Source organism: Rhopilema esculentum, chromosome 5 (genome assembly GCF_057945365.1).
Source record: "Rhopilema esculentum isolate cy_ngs chromosome 5, ASM5794536v1, whole genome shotgun sequence".
In the NCBI taxonomy this organism is placed as follows: domain Eukaryota; kingdom Metazoa; phylum Cnidaria; class Scyphozoa; order Rhizostomeae; family Rhizostomatidae; genus Rhopilema; species Rhopilema esculentum.
Genome location: NC_142819.1, coordinates 2,523,137 through 2,547,984, shown reverse-complemented (window position 1 = coordinate 2,547,984; position 24,848 = coordinate 2,523,137). Strand labels below are relative to the sequence as shown.

Sequence of the window (24,848 nt, the reverse complement as noted above, 5' to 3'; positions counted from 1 at the left end):
CTTTTCTGGCTAGAATGACACTATATCTTATATTTGACAGGAGCAGTAAAATGCGAAAATTAAAATCACAGTATGATTATAATTTAAAATGTTGAAAATTGATTCATATCAGCTGAACATCGCTATTGCATTGTGGGTCTCATCTGCCAACTTGATCCAGTCTTTGCTGCTGATTTTTGCATTAAGAAATCAAAGGCTAAATACAATCTCCCGAAATTAAAAAAGGAAACGAAGTGTCCTCTATTACTAAATTTCAGAATAATTCTGTTTTGATAAATATATTGTAGTAGGCATTTCATGTTAGCAATGCATTAATGCAAAGGAACTAACTGTCTAAAGTGTTTAGAGAAAACATTTTGATATTTTTTTTGTGTTTTTATGTTATAGCAGCAAAAATTGTAAAATGCTAAGCCAATACAATGTCATACCTTATCTTAATGAAAATAACTGTCGTAAATTAGCTAAAATTCTTCGCAAAAACAAGCAAAAATTCCTTGCTACACCAAAGAAGTTCTCTAGTCGTTATAAACGACATCTTTGTTCAAAACCCTCTCGTCCAAGAAGCACTATATTTTAATAATTCTATATGCCTGCTTTAAGAACCAAACTAACTTGTGTGCGATGTGCGATGCTTTTTCATTAGGTAAAAAGCAGTCCGATTAGAGAAAATTCAGTGACTGGATTTCATCATAACAATGATTGCCACTGCTGCCACGCTCGACTTATCGTTTCTCCCTACTGCGCAGAAGATTTCTACCTACTTCCACCTACGCGTGTCAGCGTGGATTCTCCCCTCAAATCCCTACATTTTAAAAAATATCCTTACGTCTTTTCCCACGTCCACCCATGCTTCTAAGAACAGCTTTCAGCGAAAGTCTTTTTTAAAAAGCCATAAAGATCGAGGACTAAAAAAATTATTCAACTATGTAATGCTTTTGTAAGATATTACTCTGACGTAAAATATGGTTTCGCGTTTTTTGCGGAATATCTTTTCATAACTACTTCTTGCATTTGCATGAAAAGTCAGTGGAAATTGATATCTTGAAAATGATATTCCAGAAAACTACCTACTTTTCTTGATTCATCCCGTAGGTTTTCCCTACAACCTAAAAACTTCTGAAATCCTCATAGAGTTAGGAATACTCTATGGAAATCCTGGACCTAATTTGAAACGAGGTTGGTGTGGGTGGGAGAGAGGATAGGAAAAAAGGACGAACAGTCATGGCGGAACCCAAAAAACCACTGAAGAAGACTTTTATATGCTACTATGCTCAAGACCATCCAGGATTTCGGTTGCCTGTGAGTACTTTAAATTCAAATATTTCCTAAATCCTCTTTTTGATTGCATATACCAGCTTCCATACATTTTGCCGGCAAAAGGGCAGCATTGTTTTATGGGGCGAATAATGACATAATTTTAATCTTCATTAATACCCCTAGGAGGAATAATGACTTTATTACCCCTAGGAGGTTTTTCTATCAAATGGTTTTAGTAAGGATTTAGGAAAATGGCAGAGATCTCTTCTAACAAATCAAATTATGTCAATTTTTTAGAAGGAAATAATCGATCATCAATTTGACAAGATTTGAATGGTCCTAAACAAATGATCCATACTTGATTCAACAGGAAGATTCCTTGAATCAAATAAGATTCCTTATTTCCAACCACCAATGATATTGAAGGCATTTGACATGCATTAGTGCAGCAAATCCAAAAGAACTTAATCCAAATTGATCAGAGCACAGGCACAAGAAAGGATTGAAAACTGCTCATGTGAAACCACTGCGCACTGTCTAGGATTGCTAGGATTTCACTGATTTACAGAAAGGTGGAAACTGTTCACATGCTTTTCTCTGTGTGCAATTTGATTGGTCAACTGCTGGTGGTCAAGTGGCTGTAAGTCACTTTTACCTTGTGTCAAATGCTTTTAATGAAAAGCATAATTGGCCCATATGAGACTGGAAAACTTCTTTTCGCTTGGACAGGTTTACTTTAAAAAATGGAAACTGTATCTGAAATAATACATTCTAAGCTATTTTAAGAGTAAATATCTATTATCTAGGGATTTTGCATGGCCAGTATGCAAAAGCATGCAGATATGTGTGTGGGCAATATGTTCTGGGCACTCAGCAAAGTTCCAAGTCTGGGGCCAAATAGTTAACAACTAACAGCATTTGGAAATAGTGACATTTCAAGGGACATAACAATTAAATGAAATAACCCATGCTGAGAGAGTAGTTAAAAAGCTGCCTGATGAACAGGGCAAGCATGAGACTCAGAGTTGTACTTTTAGAACCACCATGTTCCAAATTGTGGCTCGATTTGGAGCAGCAACTTAGTATAAAGTGCAGTAATATTCTTTACTTGAATCTCATCATGCCAATTGAGTAGTTGAAACTCAGAGTTGCAAGCTAAATATGATTTTATTCCTAATAAAAATGTTTAATCCACCTAATAAAAATATACAGTAAAGATACATTGCAATCTAATCTAGCTTATGATATAGTTCTCTTGGTAGGTAGCTTAACATCAAGGAAGGTAACATTTATCATTCACTTTTAAACCAAACTCAAGTTTTTCTTTCTTCAAATTGTTGTAGGAATTGCATTCAGTGTGTTCATGTACAAACACTAATATTGAATTTGGCTCAAATACACAAGTTTATCACAATGAGGTAATTTATTTTTCTCTTCATTTCTTTTCTAATGCCCACACTCTGACAATATCAAACATAAAAGGTTTTTACAAACGATGAACGTGGTGGGTTTTTGCATAAAGTGAGATGCAAAAATCAGCATGGGCCCTTTCTGGTACAAATTATGAAATAGTAACACTTTTTTATACATACTAATAATTTGTCTCACTATAGCCTTTAAGCTTTAGTTATTAAATAGCAATAAAACTGTTATCTTAAAAAACATTTGTAAGTCTTTCAGTGTGGAAGTATTAATGGTTTTTTGTCAAAGTGCATCATCTTTTTCTTTATTAACATGAAATTTGCAGACATAAATGGTAGACATTTTATGTTTAATCTTGAAATACTCAGTGTGAATTTGATATTTCTGTGGTATATGTACTGTTGATATTTTTATTTTTGTCAATTCAAAGAAACCTTACCTTGAAATCAAAGCATTTGATGAATCAATACAAGCAATAGCTGGAAGATCAATATTGATAAGGTAAATGATACTGAGTGTTACAACTTATTTTGTTGAGCAAGTTCATTGTCATCATGCAGCTGTCACTTAAGTTTTCCCAGAGGTAGAGTTAGACATATGGAAAGTAACCTCATTGTAATGATTGTTTGTTTGCATTGATTTGCTTGTTTCTGCCTTTTCTAATAAATTTTATAGTTGTACCTCTCCTCCAATCATTCTTTAAGCATTTTAAACATCAAGTTTTTAAGGATGTTTTCTGATCAAATTTCTTTCAGGTATTGCATAGAGCTTTGGGCACATGGGTGCTGCTTGGAAGAAATATTGAATGAGAAAAATACATTGGCATCATGGACAAAGGTATGTCTCATTTTTTCAACTTACTTTATTTAAGAAAAAAAGCATATTCTATACTTATTCTATACTTATTTATAAACAAATTTTCTGCACGTTTTCAGCAACAAATTGTAGAAAGGGAATGCAGTACAAGTACATAAATAACTTTTAGTTATATTATTGTCAAACTTGCCCATTCTCAGAACTTTAAGGTAAATTAACTTCAAAATGGTTTTGAAAGAAAACCATTACAGTTTTGGAATCGATCTATCTACAAACAAAAAACTGTCATTGTATAGACAAAAGAAGTTTGTTTTCTTGCTTGGACTCCAGTGGTAATTTTTTCTACAGGCACGCAGCACTGATTGGACAATCATACCAGTCTTGTGCTTGCATTTTTCTGATTGGCCTATTTTGATCCACAACTGGGTATATTTCATCATATCCTTTCAGACCCTGATTCTGACGTTTTATACTCTGAAGAGTGTCAGATGAAAAAGCTTTTAGTTAATATGTTGTAAAATGTTTGCTTTCTTCAAAGCCATTTTCAAGTTCTGTATCGCCGAAAAATTAAACTTCCTGTTGAATTCTAGTTTTATAAGAATGAATAATTAGTAGTACAATATGGCTGTTTTTATTTAAATGTTTTTTAATGGCCAAAGATCCTAAATTTTTCTGTTTATTTTGTAGCAACATTTCACCAATGAAAGTATAACATTCAAAATTGATGTCGAAGCATTTGGAAAGAAGTTGAGCATAGACAAAAAGAGAGAGTGGATTGATGTATATATTTATTTAGAATCTTTGTAAAATCTAACTCAGTATTATGGGTACTGCATAGTTGTGTACCTCTGAATGGATATTTCTGCTAAAAGTAAAATATAACAATTCTGGAACATTGCAATGTTCCTATTTTAAAAATTTAAATTACTATGTTTATCATATCTGCATTTACAACAATATATTTGTTTAAAACAGCACGATTCAACATAGTATAGAGTTAGGTAGAAAACTGTGGTACCCATTGACCAGATCTATTGCCACTATGGTATTTTCTCCTCTGTGGTTTTAATTATCAGATGCTCTTTTTCAAAGTTTATACTCACCCCCTTTGCTGCTTCTACTCAGTAAATACCATTCTAGAAAACAATAGTAGATCTTGTTTGAGACACTTAAGTTAAGACTTCAGTACCTTCTCATTGTTGCTTTCTATACGTGCCTAGAAAGCTCTCCTGTTAATAATTTATTGGTAGCTTACTGTTGCTTTTTGTTTCAGTCACTTGGAGATATTTTGGATATTCCTGGAAAAGTGAAGCTGAACGATCCATCGCATACGCTTTGTTTACTGTTAGATTTCCATTCCAGTAATGCAGAGAGTGAAGGTTGCAAGTATATCTACTTTGGCAGGCTGGTAGGTTAATGGTTTTTTCTCACTAAACATATGTCTATAGAATCTTGTCCTCAATTACTAAATTTCAAAATAATTCTGTTTTGATAAATATATTGTAGCAGGCGTTTCATGTTAGCAATGCATTAATGCCAAGGAACTTACTGTTTAAAACTGTTTAGAGAGAACATTTTGATATTTTGTTTGTGTTTTTTTATGTTATAGCAGCAAAAATTGTAAAATGCCGAGCCCACACAATGTCAGACATTATCTTAATGAAAATAAATGAAAATAACTATTTAACAGAGTATTGTTTCTGGAAGCCTAAACGTATATAAGAACATAAAATCTATATTTTATAGGCAATCGCGATTTAGTTTAGGAAGAAAATTTATTTCGCTAGTTTACAAAAGCAAGGAAAATGCGAAATAAGTCATTGATGCAAAGATTGGAATTGAATTTCGAAATATACTTCGTCTCTAAAATCTCGTACTTGAATGCATGCCAGTGCTGTGTGCAACAATAACCATCGGATTTTCAAACCCATGTACATCTCCCACATGTAGTCAGCCCTCAAAAGAAACTCTTGGGCCATACATAATTTGAAAGACAAGCGAAAACTATTTTTCTCTCTAAGCAAAAAAATGCCAACAAGATGCGTATTTTCTGGTTTGTTTGGAAACTTGCAGCACCCGTATTTCCACCATTGCATATTAATGTTTACGGTTTATTTTGTCAGTAGGTCGCAAGAGGCCAGCGAGAACTGCTTCATAAATTCTCTTTGAAAACGAGGTACTTCATTGGTAATACTTCGATGGACCCGCAGCTTTCTTTCTTAATGGCCAATCAAGGCAAGGTTAGTTCCGCAAAATGTAGCACCTTCATTAGTCGTTCTCTACTTTACCGTGATCGTTATCCATCACTGCAGTCATGCATTGCTTAAACTCGCCTTTTTATTGTAATTTGTTTCTTTTTGTAAAAAAGTGAACAAATTGTGGATTAAGATCTCAAACTCGTTGTGGTTCCGTTATTTTTACTGTTGTTGTTTCATTTCAGGTACAGCGAGGCTCGTTTGTTTTTGATCCATTCGTTGGCACTGGTAAGTCCTTATATGTAATTGCTGACAAAAACAAGTGTGTAAAACGCAGACTGTATCTCAACGACCTATATGTTATGGCAAATAACTAAACAGTGCATTCTTCTTGGCAGTTTGTATGTAATATATACGAAAGGCCTTTTGAAACCTTGAGTGTGTATACTAATTCTAATGTATTCTTATGTAAGTAATATACTAATGTAAGTATATATTCTTAAACTTACATTTCGCTCTTATAATAATATTTTCCTGCGCACGTCATAAAAAACTGCATTCTTTATCATAGAATGAGTATTATAAAGGATGCAGTGGCCGGGGGCATTAGGCTATAGCCCAGAGCTGCAAAAGTTTTTACATTCTAGGAGGCTGTTAATTAAAAAATATACTGGATCATATTTTTGTATCAAACTGTTCGACAAATAGTCGACACAGATTACCAATTTAGAGTTCTCAATCTTCTTTAAATAGAAGTCAGGTATTTCTTTGTGTATCTATGTTCCACTTTTGCTAAAGTTTCTCAGTGTGTTTATTTTTTAAATATAAACTATTCAATAATATATGCTGCCTTTTTTTTTGCTTTTTGCTATCTTGATGGTTTAGTATCTTTATTTCAAGACACTTGATAGAAGTTATTTTTTCAACACGTCTATTCAGATGCAGATAAACAACTAAAATTGAAATCCGATTTTGCGTAGTACTATTCACAAAGCTCTGCGTGATCTTTGCCCGAATACAAACTTTTTGCTCTGTTTCAAGAAACTTGAGTTTTTGATTTGTTTGTAGGAAGCATACTGTCATGCTGTGCGCAGTTCGGTGCCTGCACTGCTGGCAGCGACATTGATAAAGCAATCATTTATGGTCGAGGTATGTTTTCTTTTCCTCCAACCTTGCAACAAATTTGTTTATCAAGAAACATTTTGCTGTTTGAATACTTCCTTATTGTTGTGCTACTTTCATCTGGAATTGTAGCGATGTCTTAGATAACCTCCCTTTGTTTTAATCTTTATCTCATAAAGTCTCTACTTTTAATCATAATAACTTTTTCAATAGACTTAAGATTAAATACTGCTTAATCTCTGCTTTTGTAACTTTTTCAGCGCACTGATGAAAAATGTTAGATATTCTTACTAAGAGCAAAAATCATTTTTCTTTCTTATATTTGCTACAAGTCATTCTGCATCAAATATGATGTGGGCTTGTTAAATATCGTTCATAATGGCCTGAAGTTTATCTATTTGTGTGTATTACTTAACCAGATTTATCAATAGTCACATTAGGACATTTTTTAAGGAACGTGGTTTTGTTACAATCAGTTTCTCATAAATACTATCCAAAGAGGCCTCCTTGCTAGTATTTAACAGTAGTCGATACATTATTGAGTTAACATGCTTTCAGTTGCCAAACCGTGAACGATATATCTCGAGCTTTTCAACATTAACTATTGCTGTATCACCCATAGATGGAAGGAGTGCTTTGACTTTAGTGAGGAGAGTCGCCATTGATTGCTCTGCTCTCCATTGATGAGCTCTCTGTTCTTCCAGCTGTAGGAATCACGAGGTGTTTTCACATCTACAGGAATGACCAGGGCACTGCTCGATAAGCATAGCTTTTTAGTGTTCTAAAAAGTGCCTTTGGATGCTGGATAGCAACAATTAAAAATGCTTCTGAGCATCGCCATCTCAAGATATGAAAATGATTAGTGTTAGATCTACTATAAATTATAATTTTAAATTATAATAAATTAATACGACCATAAAATCATATTTATAAACATATTTTTCCAATGATTCATACATCAGTACAGGAATTTAAATGACACAATCTGCTTGTTAGTTTAAATTGCTAAAGAAAGTTCCTTTTTGCACCAGGGAAGTCTTCGAGAGCTGGTCAAAATTCATGGAGAGGTATGATGACTCGTTTTATTGCTCAATGCTTCTTTTAACAATTTCAGTGAGCAGATAGATTTTTGCAGCAACATTAATTGATAGAAATGTGCTAATGATTTGATAGGTTTCTGAAACATATTTAGTGTACTTATTGGTATTTCAACCGTCTTTCAATTTTTCATCATCTTTGATGATTTGATTGACATAAATAACCTGGAATATAGCTATATCTTTATCATTAACGGTTTTAACGTGTACATTGTATGATAGAATCTCCTTTTAATGTATAATAGATACAGATGGGCTTTCAATGCAATGTACAGATAGGACACTTATGAATGATGCGATGTTTTAGAATTTTCAAATAATCTACGCATGATCCTTTGAGTCTACCCGTTTCAATATGCGTTCTTAGGTAGTGGCTGCAACAATATGGTATAAAAGGAGCCGAAAAGCGCTTCCTTGTGGAGTTTTTTTATCAATGTTCCAAGTCATACTGTTCACCTCACTCTCCGAATGATGTTTTGATATTAGAAAACTCATTTTTAATATACCTATACAAGTGTTTTCCTAGCAGTATTTTTTAAAAAATCCAGACTTGTTTTACCAGTGAGATATAGTGGTATTCGGATTTCTTTCTAACCTAACTTTACTGTTGCTCTAATTTTCTCAATGTTGCATAGACATGGAACAAGACCTAGACATCTACTTTCACAGCAAATCTCCTACTCCCATAAGAAGTGAGGCTGAGAGCGATCCTCTTGTATCTAAAATTTACTACAATTTTCATACGTCTGCATTGACCATTAGCTTTTGTGATATCTCGTTTAAAAAACCCAAGCATTATTACCTTTATATAAGATGAAAACACACCCTAAAATTTCAGTTGCTTTTAGCACTTAAGAATTTCTTGGCCTTGTTTTCAGCACGTGATGAAATCATTCGAACAAATTACAAGCAATATTCGTTAGTAGACAAATACGTTGACGTCATGGCTGCGGATATTACCAATTTTCCAATGCGGACATGCGAATTCTTCGATGCTGTTATAACTGATCGTAAGTTAGCACAATCGAACCCAAAAAATTTTGCTTTGAAAAATCATTATTTATTCCTATGTGCTCCTTTTTTGAATTTCAATTAAATTTTTGTTGCCAAATGCGATATGATCATACGAAAATCTGAACTATTTCCCTAAAGTTAGCTCATTGCAACCTGTACGTCATTTCGTTGACTACAGACAGATTTTTTCGAACTCCTAAATGAAATTGTCCTAATTCATTTTTTAAGTAAATCCTTGGACCTCATGCTCTTTAAACGTTTGTCAATTTAACGTTTTTTTCGATAAGAAACCATATCATAAGTTCTTTGCCTTTGCCTGTTTGTTTTAATACGAGAATTGATTCAGATTTCTTTGTGTGTTCCACAAAATTTAGTGAAACATTTGACTGATCACCTTAAAGACCAAATGCGTAGTCTCCACTAGGAATAAAGCACTTCGTTATCCTTTCAACTACTTTATTAAACCCCTTTTTGCAGCACCATATGGCATCAGGGAAGGTGGAAGAAAGCTTAACTCGAATGATGGTTGCATCGACGATTTGAGTAAAGATGATGTGTAGGTCACTCTTTCACCCATTTTTACAATTGGGGGGGGGGGGGGGGACTGCAGGAAGATAAATGTATCTGCTATTTCTTGTTTAAGCCTGGTATGGTATGACAACATATGACAACAGAACGCTGTTGTGAGGATATTAAAGCACTGCAAGATGACAATTTTAGCCCATCTGCTGAGAATAAGTCACCTTTTAGCTACCTGTCTATTCTGAAGTAGAATCGTTTTCAATTCTGAGAATGATATTTTATAATTTTTTTTGTTAGGTTTATTAAGATACGAGTGAAGAGGAATGTTTACATAATATACAATGTCTCCAATAAACTTTAAATATAAGAAGCTAAGACGCAGATAGATGGGAAAATTTCATGAAAATATTTGAACAATTTTTGGAAGTTTTAATTAGACTTTCACACTGTTGTCTTTTGATAATAAGTTACTCTCTTCTTTTATCATTATTTATTATGTTTATCTATTAGTGACAATTGAATTATAGTAAGAATAATATATACAAAGCTTATGAAGCTATATCAAGCCAAAAAACCAACAAATGGAAAAAATCGTATTTATTTGCAAATGGATGATGAAATAGGAAAAGTAAAATACTTTGCGTGAATAGTACAAATTGGTTAAGTTGAAGTGATGTAGAAGTAATGTAGAAGTGATGTAGACTGATGTAGAAGTGATGTAGAAGTGATGTAGAAGTGATGTAGAAGTGATGTAGACTGATGTAGAAGTAATGTAGAAGTGATGTAGAAGTGATGTAGAAGTGATGTAGACTGATGTAGAAGTAATGTAGAAGTGATGTAGAAGTGATGTAGAAGTGATGTAGAAGTGATGTAGAAGTGATGTAGAAGTGATGTAGAAGTGATGTAGAAGTGATGTAGAAGTGATGTAGAAGTGATGTAGAAGTGATGTAGAAGTGATGTAGACTGATGTAGAAGTGATGTAGAAGTGATGTAGAAGTGATGTAGAAGTGATGTAGACTGATGTAGAAGTAATGTAGAAGTGATGTAGAAATGTTGTAGAAGTGAGGCTACCAACTTGATTATTTCATTGTCTGCATCCCTAGAAAGAGCTGTGTGTTTCCATCAAGTTCACTGCATCAGCTGTCAGATATAATACTGGATCTCATTCATTTCGCTGCAATATATTTACGAGCAGGAGGAAGACTTGTCTACTGGCTGCCTGTTTTTGCACCCAGGTAGTGTCTGCTTGTTTATATATTGTTGTTTGCTTTTCTGGTTTACATAAACATGAAATCAAATTTTTAGATGTCGGGTGAAATGGAATTATTGAATTGCTTAATAACACTGTTTAGTGACTTAAAATAAGTCCCATTGAACTTGTTTTTATCAGCTGATCTTGATGCTGATCCTTTAACAATCATATTTCATAGCAAATCATAACCGATTACATGAAATCTATATGCTAAGGAAACCATTTTAGTTGTTCGGGCTCCTCGTTACCCCCATTTATTCCCAGTGCATTTTTACCCTCCTTTAAGCTTGAGTGATTTTCTGTTTTAGTTACGACGCCAAGCTTGTTCCCATCCATCCTTGTTTCACAGTCATTTCAAATACAGAACAGAAGCTGACAAGCGTGATATCAAGACGTTTGATAACCATGGAAAAGACCTCTTCATTAAAGGTTACATAATTTTTGCATACTTTTAGGCATTGTTGACCAATGAATTCATTGATGTTTCCTTGTTTGTGATGGGGTCACAATATGATCATATAACATGATATCATTTATTACACAAGTTGATATACAGGGTCGAGTACTTCAGTGTTGCCAATAATTTTGGTGATATTTAGAACCTAATTTTAAAAGAACAACCTGTGATTCACATAGCCTTCGCTGCCCATTATCGCTTATGTTTGTTCATCTATGCTATGTTAAGTCTCAACTCAACTAAAGTGGGTTCCATTTGCCATTCACTTAAAATTCCTAAACCGCGAGTAAGTTATTTGAACAGGTAAAAAATATATTCTTATATTTGATAAAATCAAGTCTGAAAATGGCTGTGATACCAAAACTTTGTTTTTGTTACAATACAATTATTTTACTTTCCCTTCTTGCAGATTACAGACTTAAAGCCGTTAAAGGAAGGGAACGAAGAATGGAAACGTGCACATAATCAGTTTCGAGATAATTACTTCAAAGGTAAATCTGAGAAGCATAGCTGATACGTGAATACTTTTCACGGCCAGCTGTGGTAGGTCATGCTATGTTCTGTACACGTCATAAAATGCAGAAATATCAATCTGAGGACATTGGCCGCGCATTCAAAGGCTACAGTGTATCTATAATTGGGAATTTGGTGACAAGTAAGGGAATTTATAGTTTGTAGTAGACCAAGAAGAATCATTCCCAGGTTGAACTTAAATTTAGCTATCGAGCATTTTGCATCATTTCTTCTTAAAAACACCTCGAGTTATATTCCAAACCAAAAAACCCCCTTTCAAGTGAAAGGCTTACGCGTAGATTTTGTTTCTCTCCTGTATCCTTTGTATCCTTTAATGCTCTATGACTTTATATGTCTTTTTTAAAATTTTGCTTTCTGAAAGGTGCAGTTCTAGATTTTGTTTGATATAGTAGAGCATAGAAAAAATATGTTGTTGTGGTTGCAAATCTAGGAAGACCAATTGCGAAAAAGATTTGATTGGCTTTTAGTGAGGTCCCCTTCTTGGGAATCTTCAAGAAAATCAACCAATCACTTCATTCCGGGAACAGGAGGCAGGAGTTTATTTCAAGTAGCCTAAAAGCAAAGAAAGAACGTAGCTGGAATAAGCTCGTTCGATCTATGCATCTCTGTGGGTCTATGCGAGTAATAAAATGTAACAAGGATTCACTTTTTTAGCAACCTTAGCAACAAAGTTTGTTGATATCCCACTTGCTCCACACGAATGTTATTTGCTAAAAATGGAACTTAATTAGCAATGAAAATATTTCAATTTTGTTATTGATCCTCAAACTATACGTATAATTTTACTATTTATGGTTACGCAAAGATTTCGCATCTTTGGCCATCTTTATTCCCTTGATTGTTGGTAAGGACAATGTGTTACAGAAGGTGTGAAATTGACCGACAGACTAAAGCAATTGTTTGGATTAGCTAACGAAGAGTCTGCTCACAAGAACTGCCAATATTTGAACGTTTCTCGTTTGAAACAACGTGCCTATTTACTCTTCTTATTTCGGAACATATACATCATATTTCAGTAAAATTGTGCTTTTATTATGACCTTGCTAAGCAACTGACTATTTGCGATCGATCCTGACTTTTATCACCTCAAAAAAGATTTCTTGGTTTTTATTTATGACTTTGTTTGCAACCGTTGAAAGCAATCTTATCCCTAGTTGCTGCCATCGAGCTTTGAAAACAATACACCCAAACCTTTATTTCTGTAAAGATATCACTGGATTTTTCTAATTAACGCCCTTATTCAAGCAGAAAGCTTAAATGAATAGATGCCGCACCAGAGGGGCGTTTATTGTTGGAAATACAGCAGGTGCTTTATGATGAATCAATTTAATCAAAATGAAACGCACAGTATGATTCTAACTAACCCAGTCATCACCCAAATGCCATAATGCATTGCAGCCTAGATGTAATTCCAATCCTAGGCTGATGTTGCTATTAACTTTTAGGGTTCTTTTTAAATTCAGATTTTCAACTCAAAAAGCCTTTAGCTTGACATTGAAAGAAAGTTGTACTACTTCATGTTATTTTCAAGCACTAATATAGTATATATCATAGCTGCCAAGAAAGATTATCTCTTGTAGCTTTTGCTATCAATTCTAGCTGCGGATAAAGTAGAGACACCAGACACTTTCCTTCAATAGCCTGTACTTATGAGTTATGACATACAACCAAAAATTGGGATTCGTTTCGTCTTGGATGCTTTTTGCTAACTCCCACGTTGCGCTCGGGAACAACATTATCAAGAACTTTTTATGTTTACATTTGTTTACATTCATTTGTCTCCACTCCAAAATTCAGTGGCAATATCTATAGTTTTTCTTCTTTGCTTTTAAAAATATTTCATTCCTCAAACGTGAACCAATTGATAAACAATGTTGCTGTGTTTTATCTATATTTTGCCAAGCATGTTCTGTTCAAAGTAATTCTTTTAGCAGTTAATCAGCAAACTGTATTTTGCCAGCTCTGTTTGTGCTTTTGATTCATGTTTGTTCACATCTTTCAGTGATTTTACACCGCTCATTATCCCTATAATTCTTCCGGCAAATTTGATCTCGAATGTTATTGCTGGCTTTTTACCTCGCTCTTGATAATTTTTTCAAATCACTCATCTGAAGACAAAAGGTATTTGCTATTGGTATTTCAATTCCATATCTTTTCGATCAAATGTAATAGTTTTTAATATCCTGTAATACGAGATTTTTCACCCTTGCAAATTGCAAATTCAAATACGCAAATTTTTACAGTAAATATTTTATCAGCTTGTGGTTTGTTTCCTTCCTCGGATTAGACCTTGCTAAATATTTCTCTTTGATTCTTTTTTAACGAAAATGTTGTATTTATCCTTACTGCCTGGTTTTGTAATAGAAAACCAATGCCTGGCGGAAACCGTGACAGGCCACGTCAAGTATTTCTTTACTAAACTCGGAGGTTGTTGTTTTACTTTCGATTCATGGTTCAAAATAACTGAAACGACCCTTCCGTCTAGGTCAGTTGCAAAATGAATTGATTTCGTCTCACTTGTTGAGCATCACTGTCAGAATTCTCAGCTGCTCTTTCCAGAGACTTAGGAAGTGAGGATGGATAGGGGCGGGGCTCAAGGGCATTGACTCCCCCCCCCCAAGTTTTGGAAATGCCTTTGCTAAAAAGAGTACGTGTCCCTTTTAAGATTGATTTTTCTCCCACTGTTACCCAACCTTCTTTTTGCCAAAACGTATTAAGTGACTGATGACCATGATAAGTACCCTTTTAACGGTCGTGCCTTTTCAAGTTACAAATGCTTCCTACGTTCCTGGCTCCTGTTTCAACTGACCATAGTCTAATGAATGTTCTTTTAGACCTTTGCTTTGAAATCTATCCTAGTTGTAGGAATTCAAAGATAGCTGGGGTGATTAACATTCTAAGAATAAAATTACCCTTCTAGCTATGATTCAGCCAAACTTTCATGATTTTTAAAAGGAGGAAGTTTGTTTTTCTCCGGCCCCAAAGCCAGCCGTATAATATCACTTCAAGTGATATCACTTTTTTACCGTTAAAAAGTGCTTTACAGTGAAACACTTTGTTTTATGAATTGTGTAAAATTCATCATTCTCACAAATATGTAGCTACGTTGTGTTCAACGTCTTATCTTGCTACGTCATTCATACGTCAGCATTGCGTCATTGCTCATCATTTCAGTCCCCACTTTTAATAGAACTCATTTTCAATGAATGAACAAACCTAAAAGAGGCCAAAAAGGGGTATCGACGTTATGAGTTCCATTCTATGTATCAGACAACATTTGGTTTTTTGGCAATTTGAGACGCTTTTTAGTTGTCTTGAAAAATTCTTCAAAGTTTATACAACAGTAAATTCTTAAAAATTTTTGAGAGTTTCAAGATAAAAATGATTCCTTGACTCTAAATCTGTTTTTCAGGATCTACCACCCTTGCAAGTAGTCTGAAAATACTTGAGAGATCATCTCATTATCAGTCATTGCTAAGGCGGATAATTTTTGGGACATTTCCAATTCAATGTGTTGTCTTGAATGGTTTAATTTCTAGCCTGGCATAATTCATATTATTGTATCATGAATAACTATCTAAGGAGGGAAATTAAAATGGACGTCGCTTTATCATGATGATTTTGAACAACAACAACAAAATTTAATCTTGTTGGAAACTTTATTGTCTGTTAGCATGTAATATTGTCCAACTGCGACTGAATTAACTGAAGATGTATTGAGAGATTCGTTTTCTCGTCCCTTCATATGCGACACCCAGCTCTTGTATCTTAGCTGCCAACCCACAACATTGAATCCATGACAAACAACTGCATTTAGTCCAGGTGAACCAAACCCGATTTTTTCGAACAAAACATCTGTTTTATTGATTCCACTAGACGTCGCTATTGTCTGGCATGATTTTATCTTTGGAAGAGCTCGAGTAATCGAATTCATTTGATTAGTTTCGAGTACAATCAACTTGGACAACTTATAATTTAGGATCAAGATGCGTCAATAGTCTATGCGATAACTTGACAACTGCACATTAACTGGGTATTCTGAAGCCATTGTATGAATACTTACAATTCTTGGCAGGTGGTATTGAGATTTGAACAACCCCTCCCCCTAAAAGGATTTTTGATTTGTTAAATTCGTTCCTATTTTGAACACCAAGACAATTGGTAGATAGGGGTGTACATGCAAGTTACTCTACAGTTCTTGGGTTTCAAGTCTCAGTCTTAACAGCGTAGGGCAGATTGTAAATCTAATTTTCGAGTCTATTAGCCCCTTAGTTTTATCTATGACCATGACAACAAACAAAAACTCAGATTTTGGGATAGTTGGAGGGTCATGGCAGCCAACCTTCTGATAGAAGATGGTACCTGATGATTATGATTAGATAATAAGAGCACTTTGACGTTTTTAGTTGGCTTTGTAAGCTTCGTATGCTCTTAAACAGACGATAGCAAAGACCAATTTCTGCAGACAGCAAATACTGCTGATCACTTACAGTTTTGCTAACTTCCATCAAAGAGAACAACCAAAAAGGCGATTCATTCTACTACAGAATATGAATAAAGGCAGACTTACAAAGGAAATTGACCATACGAACCCTGTATTTTCTACTTCGCTAATCAATTATAAACAGTTATGGGTCGAAACAGGCCAATCATAAACATAAGCGCAGAATTCCTCCCCCCCCCCCCATCTAGACAAGGGACCCTGATTGGACAACCTTAACAGTTCTGTGCTCGCGTTTCTGACTGGCCTTTTTCGATCTATAACTGGGTTTATATACTTGGTTGAATTGTCAAAACATAAACAATGAGATCCCAGCATGCTGAGCCCCTCTATATACTTCCCGAACTAAGCATCTGATCCATTCTATACAACTTAACAAATTGCTCTACCCTTTAAAAACTTAGGGATGTTATGGTCTGTTGATATGATGCTTTTCAAAGTTGCTTGCATCACGGCTGGTCACCAAAATATCAACTTTTAAGGCTTTCGACGTCGAATTTTAGCTACGGAGTACAATAAACTGCCTTAATAGGATTTGATTATAATTTTGCTCGCTTTGACCATTTTGCTGTGAGTATGAATTTTTCAAGACAGACTTAAAAGGGGCATGAATTTTTCAAGTGAGAAGGGAAGGACAACTGCCAATCTTTAGTTAGACGGTCGTGGGTCGCTTATTAGGTTTAGATTTCTGCCCAAATCAACTGATCAAGCTCTAAATTTTCAAGCAAGTATAGGACTATTGGACAAAATGATTTGAAAAATGGCAGACTTTTGCTGCACGCCGTTGCTAATAGGCTTGGTTATAATTCAACTTAATTGTTAGAATTTCATTTTACAGCCATTCTAAAACATGTATAATGGCTAGCTTTCCATTTCACTCACTTGCAGTCTTTCTTTGTTTATATCTCCCATTGATATATCAGTTGCTGTTGCGTCTTCCTTCGGCGATGATATTCTGTTCTTTTCCGTATAAGCAATGTATAGTTGCGGCAGTAGAAGACAGCTCATGTATGTGAATGCACATACGTCGATTTTAAAGGCCATAACGATCGTCCTGTAAATTCCTATTACGTATTTGTACGTTGGAAAGAAGGCAACTGAAACTATGCAGTGTGCTATTGCTACAAAGTTCAGAAATTTTGCCTGACTATACGCGTGCTTCTTTCCCCTCTCACGGACTGCGATGATCGTTGCAACCAAAAGCAGCACGTGCGGATAAACGAGGAGTGTTACAGCCTGCATTGTCGTGTAATCAAATGTGCAGTCTATAGACACAATGTGTTCGCTTTTGCGCTTGTTCTCCACCATCTTGACCGGGTCCATTACGCAGCAGACTATAGTTAGCGCAAGCTGTATTATTGCTAATGCCACCATTGATGCCAAATGAGCACGCTGCAAGGAGATTCCAACTGTAAGTACTATATGCTTTTGAATCAACGTAACAAAAAGTTGCGTCCTCGCAAGTATTAGAATTGCGAAGCCGGTCTTAAGCAAGTACATTCCGCCCACCGCAATATTGCAGTAGTTATCTGAACGTTTTAGTAATAAAAGAATCCCGTATGTGAATGAGAACAACAGTTGTAACATTGAGAAAAACTCAACGTGCGCCATCCGCGTGCCTCGCGTGAGAAGATTCGTATTTTTCAGAATGCGGTAACCGGCAATGACTAATAAGCACAAGAGCATTCCAATAATATTGACAACGGTTATAGATATTCCAGCGACATCGGTCAGCTTCAAGTATGTGAAAATGTACTGCACGCATTCAGTACGCGCGGTATTAGAAATGTAATCTTCCGGACACTGGGTGCAATTCTCCGCGTTTTTTTCCGTGCTTATCGAATTCTTAAAGCAAAACTCACAACTCCAGCAACACTCTGTTCTTGCAGATATAAAGTAACCTTCTGGACAGTCATTGCTGCATGTCGATAACGGCGTCGTGTTTCCTGCCCATAACGGCCAGACAATACGGCCTAAATCTAAATTGAGTTTCTTCAAGGGATCCCATTGCCCCACCTTTACCATGCGAAGTTCATTTCCAACCTTTTGTATATTACTGATATCATAATAAGGAGATTTTGGATCTCCGCTTGCATCAAAATTAAAGGTATCACCGTTTATGTTAGTGAAGTTCACTTTGAATAGGTATTCAGTCAGCCATCTTGGGTCAAGAGACCAACCGGCCGGACATCTCACTCTACCTTTTGCATCGCTGCATTTGTCTGTAAGCAGTAGTTTCAATGCAGTCGTTATTGACTTGAAAGCATCGATTGTGTTTCCAAAAAGGCTCGTTTCTAGCTGCGTCATTTTGTCAGCCATGCTTTGGCTTGTTTCATTGGGACAGTAAACCGATGACTTTTCAAATTTGCAACCAAATCGTTGCTGCATGAACATTTTTAAAAATATATTACAATGAGAGTTATTCTCGATTTCTTTGGCGATAAATTCCCGAAGTCCTTCAACTTGGATACTTTTTGGTGCTACTTTCAATATACCAATTAGAGACTTTTCGGTCACATTCATCGGTCCATTTCCAATCATCTGAAACGCGTCACTCATCATCCAGATTCTCTCAACGTTGTTTTTCTCAGCCTTTGATAATATCAATTCAATCTGTGCATTGTAACCAAAGAATACTACTACCTTTGCGTTATCGTGTTTTGAAATTTCTTGCACTATCTCAACGGCCTTTGCTTCCATATTATCTGTCATAAACGGTATATACTCATCAGCAACGATGCAGAAGTCAAACTCTTCTCTGTATCCTTTCAATATACTTATCCCCAACTTGCCGTAATTGTCATCACTGCCAATGGCATAGATGTAGTTCCATCCAAACCGTTTAAGCAGCTCTGCAATTACTTTGGCCTGCACGACATCAGAGGGAATTATCCTAAAGAACGACTTATAAAGGTCCTTTTTACTCAACAGCCTGCTTGATGCTGAAGGGCTCACGATCGGCACTTTGAACAGCCCTAACAAACTTGAGAATGGAATGGACGTGAATGACTGGTATGGTCCTACCACGGCAGTAACAGCCTTCACGTCAGCAGACTCATCCGAACATGTTCTTGATTTGCAAACAGATTCGTTTCTAAACTGAGAGACAATCTCAATGGCACTTGACATTACAGTTGGTACGCTGTTACAGCTATCATCAATATGATATCCAAAGGAACTTGCATTGAAGAAATCTGATGTTGCGTGCAGCCTCTCGATTGCAAATTGCAGCGACATCATTGATACCAATCCATTTTGCTTTATTAACGTGCAATTTGTGCTTGTTGAACTCAGTGGCACAATTCCCTGAATTATGTAATCCCCGCGTTTTATTAAAACATTTCGAAACGTTTTTCCGTGCACTTTGGCTTGGTAATGAAAGTTCTCACATTGTGACAGGTTTCCTGATATCAAGCCTGCAGTTGCTTTTGATATAAAAAAGAAGATTAAAGCTGCATGTGATGTGAACTTCATTTTGCTGCCCAGTCGAGGCGCTTCTGCACCGATTTCACTTCATGCTGGAAGCCTGTTTCATCTGATACAGATTCCTGCGTTGATACTTCGCGGGGCACAACTCCTCATTGTATCGTCTTCAATGCAATACTCCCTAAAACACCGGTTTTTATCTCATTAAATTTTAACTAGAACTGAAGATGGATTCTAGTTGAAACAGCTTTACCACTTGTTTGCTATCGGGTTTTCATGAAATATAGACTTTTTTAATTCATTGCTACGGTAGAGTCGCTAAGCAAATAATTCGAGGACAATGAAGAGAGGGCAGGTGTCAAGTTCACATTATGCAAACGGCCTTGGAAGGATTTGCTGGTGCTTTCGTCTGCAATGCCTAGATTACCAAACCAGCACAATGTTAAAAACCACTGCTATAAGCCCATTTACAAAACGCATTTGAATGCTAAGCCAAAAGCAATGATAGTGATAAATGAATTTCATATAGATTTATTAACAGTGTAATCTGGTGAATTGAAAACAGATTCTCTGAGATTTTATATTGTTATCATGCAAAAGCACCAACTGCTATTTAGTGGCCATAGGAAATGATAATGAACAAATTTACAAAAACAATGTTGAAATATGAACAGCATCAAGACGGCCTTTCTTTAGATTACTAATGTGGCGATTGTTGAAGGAAATACGGTAATTTTGTTCCATGGCGGTTTTCAGCCCAATTACCAGAAAATTACCCCAATAATTGTTACACTATATCATATTTCTCTTAGAACTGTTTTATAAAAAGGTGCGAATGTAAGCGATTATTGAAGAAGATTATGAACGGTAATTTTGTCAGTGGCGGTTGTTAGGGGGTCCAGGGGGCCACGAATACTGATAATGCTATTTGATGCTTTGCCATTTCCTTCCTATTGATCTTCATGTTTTAAGTTTTGTTATGACCTTCACATTGCTTTTCCCTTACATCACACAAATCTTTTCCTCCCATATCATGTTGTTTTACATCATGTGACTGCAGCTAGCGATTTCATTAACGAACCATTAACACAGCAAACAGCCTTAGCTGGTACCCGTGTATAATTATGAAGCTTTTTATGTGAGATGGAGCTCTGATCAATCCAGATTAAACTAGTGAATGGAAAAAGTCAATATCAACTTCAAGAGCTTTACTTTATTTCCTTATCATTAAAGCAAATCTGCCAATCATAAAGAACTTGGAAACGTTTTGCTAATAGGTTTTGCTACCAAACGCAATCTGGACCCAGGTCTTCAGTAGGGTTGTAAGAAAAATCAGTTAAATTTTCCTTAATTTTTTTTTGGGAATAGCGTTACATATATTTTAGTACAGGGGTAGGCAACCTACAGCTCGCGGGGCAGAATCTCGCATGGGAAGATTGTTGCCCGCGAGATGATAAACTTATGTCATAATTTCTTTTGGTTGATAAGAATGATGGAAAAATTGAATAGAGCATACTGATTCAAAACGAGATTATCTTCGCCAAACCTGGAAAAGGAAAGAATTTTGCTTGGCGCACTAAAAGCAGCTTAGCACCTATTGTTAGAAAACAACAGGGATCACGTTTGTTCCAACTTGTCATGTCACAGTTGCTAGTGTGCCGGGGCCCATATTGGATAAATTATTGTTTACCTATATTTGTATTAAGTAAATGGCTTGAGCTTAAAGGCCAGTGTTAACATTGATAGGTGGATATTTCTGTATTTCTTTCCTAGAATGAACTCTCCAAACCATGGATTACATCCTTTTTAATTTTGGTTGATTTTTCAGTTTCTCCTTTTGGACTTACGATTGCAATTGTCTTATCTTGTAAACCCAGGCTAGCCAGTTGCAAACTGCCTATGTAATAGGGAGGTTAATATTTGCAGTTTGATTTAATTGATATAGAATATTTTCATTGTTTTTATCATCATTATTATACAAGACTATCGTATTCATCTTTCTTATTACCTTTGGCCTGCGTAAAGAATATATATCTGACCAACTCCTTAAAAAAGTTGCCAACCCCTGTTTTAGTAAATCTTCCGCGCTACTCTGGAGGACATTGGACCAAGAGGCAAAAAAGACACCTTGCCTGCGCCCTAAGATTTTGCAAAAGCCCTTGTAGGGGAGTAAGCTCCTATTTTAGTCTGATTTTTACTGTCACTTTTTCCTTTGTCTAACCTATTTTTGGCTAATGACCCTAATAAGTCCCCTCTCAAGAATCGTGCCCCCTAAATGATTCTTCCTACGACCCTGGATACCATTATGTTATTCACTGGGCACCCCCCCCCTCTCTTGTTATTGGTGTCAAAAACCGCTTATTGCGTGAACAAGCGCAATGTAGATTTTGCTTAATTGTCATAAACGCATCTAAGATTCTATTGATAGCCTTTATAGCAGTTTATTAATGTTTTGTATTATCACCAAAAGGAAGCATAGCCACACTTCAGTTATTCGCCTTTACTAGGGTTATTATATTTACAGTGTATATATTGTATTTATATATACAGTGTTTCACTGAACGCTGTTCAGTCGTTTGGTCCTGGCCCAAATATTCAGTTAAATCGAAGGGCAAATCACTCCAGGAAAAACTCGTACACCTTTTGTGAAAATCCTATTGTTTTATCTAAAAATCCCCAGAAATCCTTTTGTTTTAGGGAAAATTTCGTACGCTATTTGCAAGAGTGAATTGCCCCTCGAGTCAAATAAACTTATAAATCAAAATAAATAATTTTGAATCAAAATCAACAAGCAAAACAGCGTCAGCAAAAATTCTGCCCAAGTGTGGGCCACGGGAAACAAAGAAAATTCCTTAACATTGCTGCACGCTCCCCTATTTAGAATCGATGGTCTGAGACCTGCATCTCTTATAATAATAATAATAATAATCTCTCTATTTACAGTTGATTTGAACCATAATTAATAAACACAAAAAATCATGTAAAACTAACAAATACCAACTATTTGTTTACAAAAAATCTTCACGTGTAGGCTTAACCCATTTCAACTACACTCTTTTTTTTATAAGAACCAGTAAATTTATGTTCAGGCTGACTGTTCTTAATTTTTTCGAAAATCTGAGGCTGGATTATTCTTAATTTGTTCTTAAATTAAGAGGGTGCAAACAGTGCTATTGCTAGCTTTTTCGCTCTAAGGAGGTTTTTCGCTTTAAGGCCTCATTTGCCAAAAAAGTAAGTGAGACAGCCTTAATTTGCTGACAAATTTGAATATTCACTGAAAAAGCACCCACACATCGCTAAAAATCCTCGATTTTGAGAAAAAGCGTTGTTCAAAATTGCATTTTGCAGAAGCTCAGCCTCAGCTTGTTTTTAATTTGTTCTTAACTTTTGACCAGTTTTGAGGCTCGTGTTCTTATAAAATTGTTCTTATAAAAAAAGAGTGTAATTAGCATTCAACAGACCGCCATTATTTGGAGGTAAGCCCCTACTTCAATGTTTAGTGAATGTTTTAGACTTACCTTCATTTCAATAATTCTACCATACGAACAAACAACATCGAGTAATATGCTGTGTATCTATTCCTATTCATGAATTATGTAGAACGTTTTTAGCACTCTCCGTTCGCCGTAAACTGCATTGCCGGGCTCAAGCGTGACTTTACAATGCAAATTTGTTTTAGCTGCTGTTTATGTCGATATGTCAGTAAACAGCTTTGCAAATAGATTCACCTCAAGGTATACCTGCCTGTAAATATTCTTCTGATAACAGGCAAATTAAATTTTGTGAATTTGGAATACGATCGGTGCGATTCAATCAAAGGATTAGATATCAGCCTCACAAGATCAGCTGTGTCGTCCAAAGTAAACAAATAAAAGTGTTCTTTTACAGTTGCAGCTTGGCATAAGAATGGGCGCCACTTTGGGATTTAATCAAAGCAAAAGCCAAAGCTGAGCCTTTAGAATCCAGAGTAAGGAGTTTTGCTACCTTATACATTCAAAATCCAACATGTCTCTCGTTTATTCATGAGCATCCATGGACAAGCGAGGCCAAGTGTAGGTTGGCAGCAGGGACGCCTGCAAAAGACATGAAAGGCTAAACATAAGAGGGAAGCTATCCGTTTCGCCCAAGAGACTTGCAAAAGCTCTTGCGGCCCAGTTTACATTTAGGACAGGCAGTGCTTAAGAAAGATATTAACATAACAAGAGTGGTCAAAGTGGTCATGGATTATCGATAAGATCCTATAGTATTTTCTTATATTTCAGGGCACTTCTAGCCCCCTCTGCCCCTCTTCAAAGAGGGCAGGAGGGGCAGCTGCCCCTCCAGCCCCCCCTGTGTAGGCGCCCCTGGTTGGCAGGGCCTCCGAAGAAGGGTGGGAGGGGAATGGTGACCATGGCCTCCTCACATTTTTACAAAATAATGGAATTTTTTTAAAATCCTTTATTATGGGTGTTAAATTTTCCCTGCCCCCCCCCCATTTTCAACCTGTGCCATAGTCCATGGCTAGGTTTCGGGCGTTAGAGTTTGCACTGGATGTAAACCTATCATTATGCCATGCCAGTGTGAATCTGACGTTATCAGCGCGCCAAAGATTTTTGTTCCATAAAATATACTATACACCATAGGCTACTTTTCTCAACGACAGATCATTTTTTTTAATCTCTGAATTCAACCCTTCCCATTGAACAATATTAAGAATGATTTAAGAAGCATTTTGCTAAATTGTAGCTTTGTGCGCATAATTTGGATATCGAATGTAGCAGTTACAGTAATACTCAGAGATCACAAGATTTGAGCTTGTTGCAAGTTAGATTAAAGGCAATCTGTCTCGTTGTGGATTGGTTAACAAGAACAATAGCTGTAACAATAGCCTAAACACGGTTCCAGCGCTCTGCCATATTTTTTACAATGCGATAAATTAAAGGGGGACTGGAAACAATGAAAAATCCTTTTGTTCTTATAATCAATCAACGTCGTGACAGATTGCCTTTAAACATCCATAGTTGAGGACAAGAAACATCTTTTCTTGTATGTCGTTGATATGATGACGAAGAACATCTTAAAGCACATATTTTCTAGATTTCCATCAACAAAACAAATAGATACTAGCAGATAAAATAAAGTTTATTTTATCTTGAAACTAGGAATCTATTTATCTGATTGATGAGTCAAGAGGACAAGATTTTCCAGCACAACATTGCAATGTACTGCAAGAAATATTTTCAACAAAGATCAA

General features: G+C 35.8%; 2 protein-coding genes across 3 annotated transcripts; one reads left to right on the top strand and one right to left on the bottom strand.

The window, feature by feature from the left end:
- Positions 1-1,167: 1,167 nt before the first annotated feature.
- On the top strand, positions 1,168-16,526 carry LOC135690103 (tRNA (guanine(10)-N(2))-methyltransferase TRMT11). 2 transcript variants are annotated; one of them, XM_065207571.2, is made up of 15 exons: positions 1,168-1,299; positions 2,601-2,675; positions 3,110-3,180; positions 3,435-3,516; positions 4,183-4,275; positions 4,769-4,903; positions 5,622-5,735; positions 5,936-5,978; positions 6,759-6,839; positions 7,844-7,879; positions 8,788-8,919; positions 9,401-9,479; positions 10,549-10,680; positions 11,006-11,126; positions 11,564-16,526. In XM_065207571.2, exons 1-15 carry the CDS (start codon positions 1,222-1,224, stop codon positions 11,666-11,668), a joined length of 1,377 nt encoding a protein of 458 aa, XP_065063643.2. In that variant the 5' UTR covers positions 1,168-1,221; the 3' UTR covers positions 11,669-16,526. The 2 variants fall into 2 exon arrangements, with proteins under 2 accessions (XP_065063643.2, XP_088972379.1); XM_089116253.1 differs by lacking the exons at positions 11,006-11,126; positions 11,564-16,526 and having other exon boundaries at positions 10,553-10,676.
- A 125-nt stretch (positions 16,527-16,651) lies between these two features.
- Positions 16,652-23,602, bottom strand: LOC135690102 (extracellular calcium-sensing receptor). Its single transcript, XM_065207570.2, has 2 exons — positions 23,134-23,602; positions 16,652-19,796 (listed from the first exon to the last, which is right to left on the bottom strand). The coding sequence occupies exon 2, from the start codon at positions 19,661-19,663 to the stop codon at positions 17,051-17,053; it is 2,613 nt and encodes an 870-aa protein (XP_065063642.2). The 5' UTR covers positions 19,664-19,796; positions 23,134-23,602; the 3' UTR covers positions 16,652-17,050.
- Between the last annotated feature and the right edge of the window lie 1,246 nt (positions 23,603-24,848).

Coding starts and splice junctions, on each gene's coding strand:
- LOC135690103 (XM_065207571.2), top strand. CDS start 1,222: ATGGCGGAACCCAAAAAACCACTGAAGAAGACTTTTATATGCTACTAT. Junction 3,517..4,182: donor CATTGGCATCATGGACAAAG/GTATGTCTCATT, acceptor TTTATTTTGTAG/CAACATTTCACCAATGAAAG. Junction 9,480..10,548: donor GATTTGAGTAAAGATGATGT/GTAGGTCACTCT, acceptor CTGCATCCCTAG/AAAGAGCTGTGTGTTTCCAT.
- LOC135690102 (XM_065207570.2), bottom strand. CDS start 19,663: ATGAAGTTCACATCACATGCAGCTTTAATCTTCTTTTTTATATCAAAA.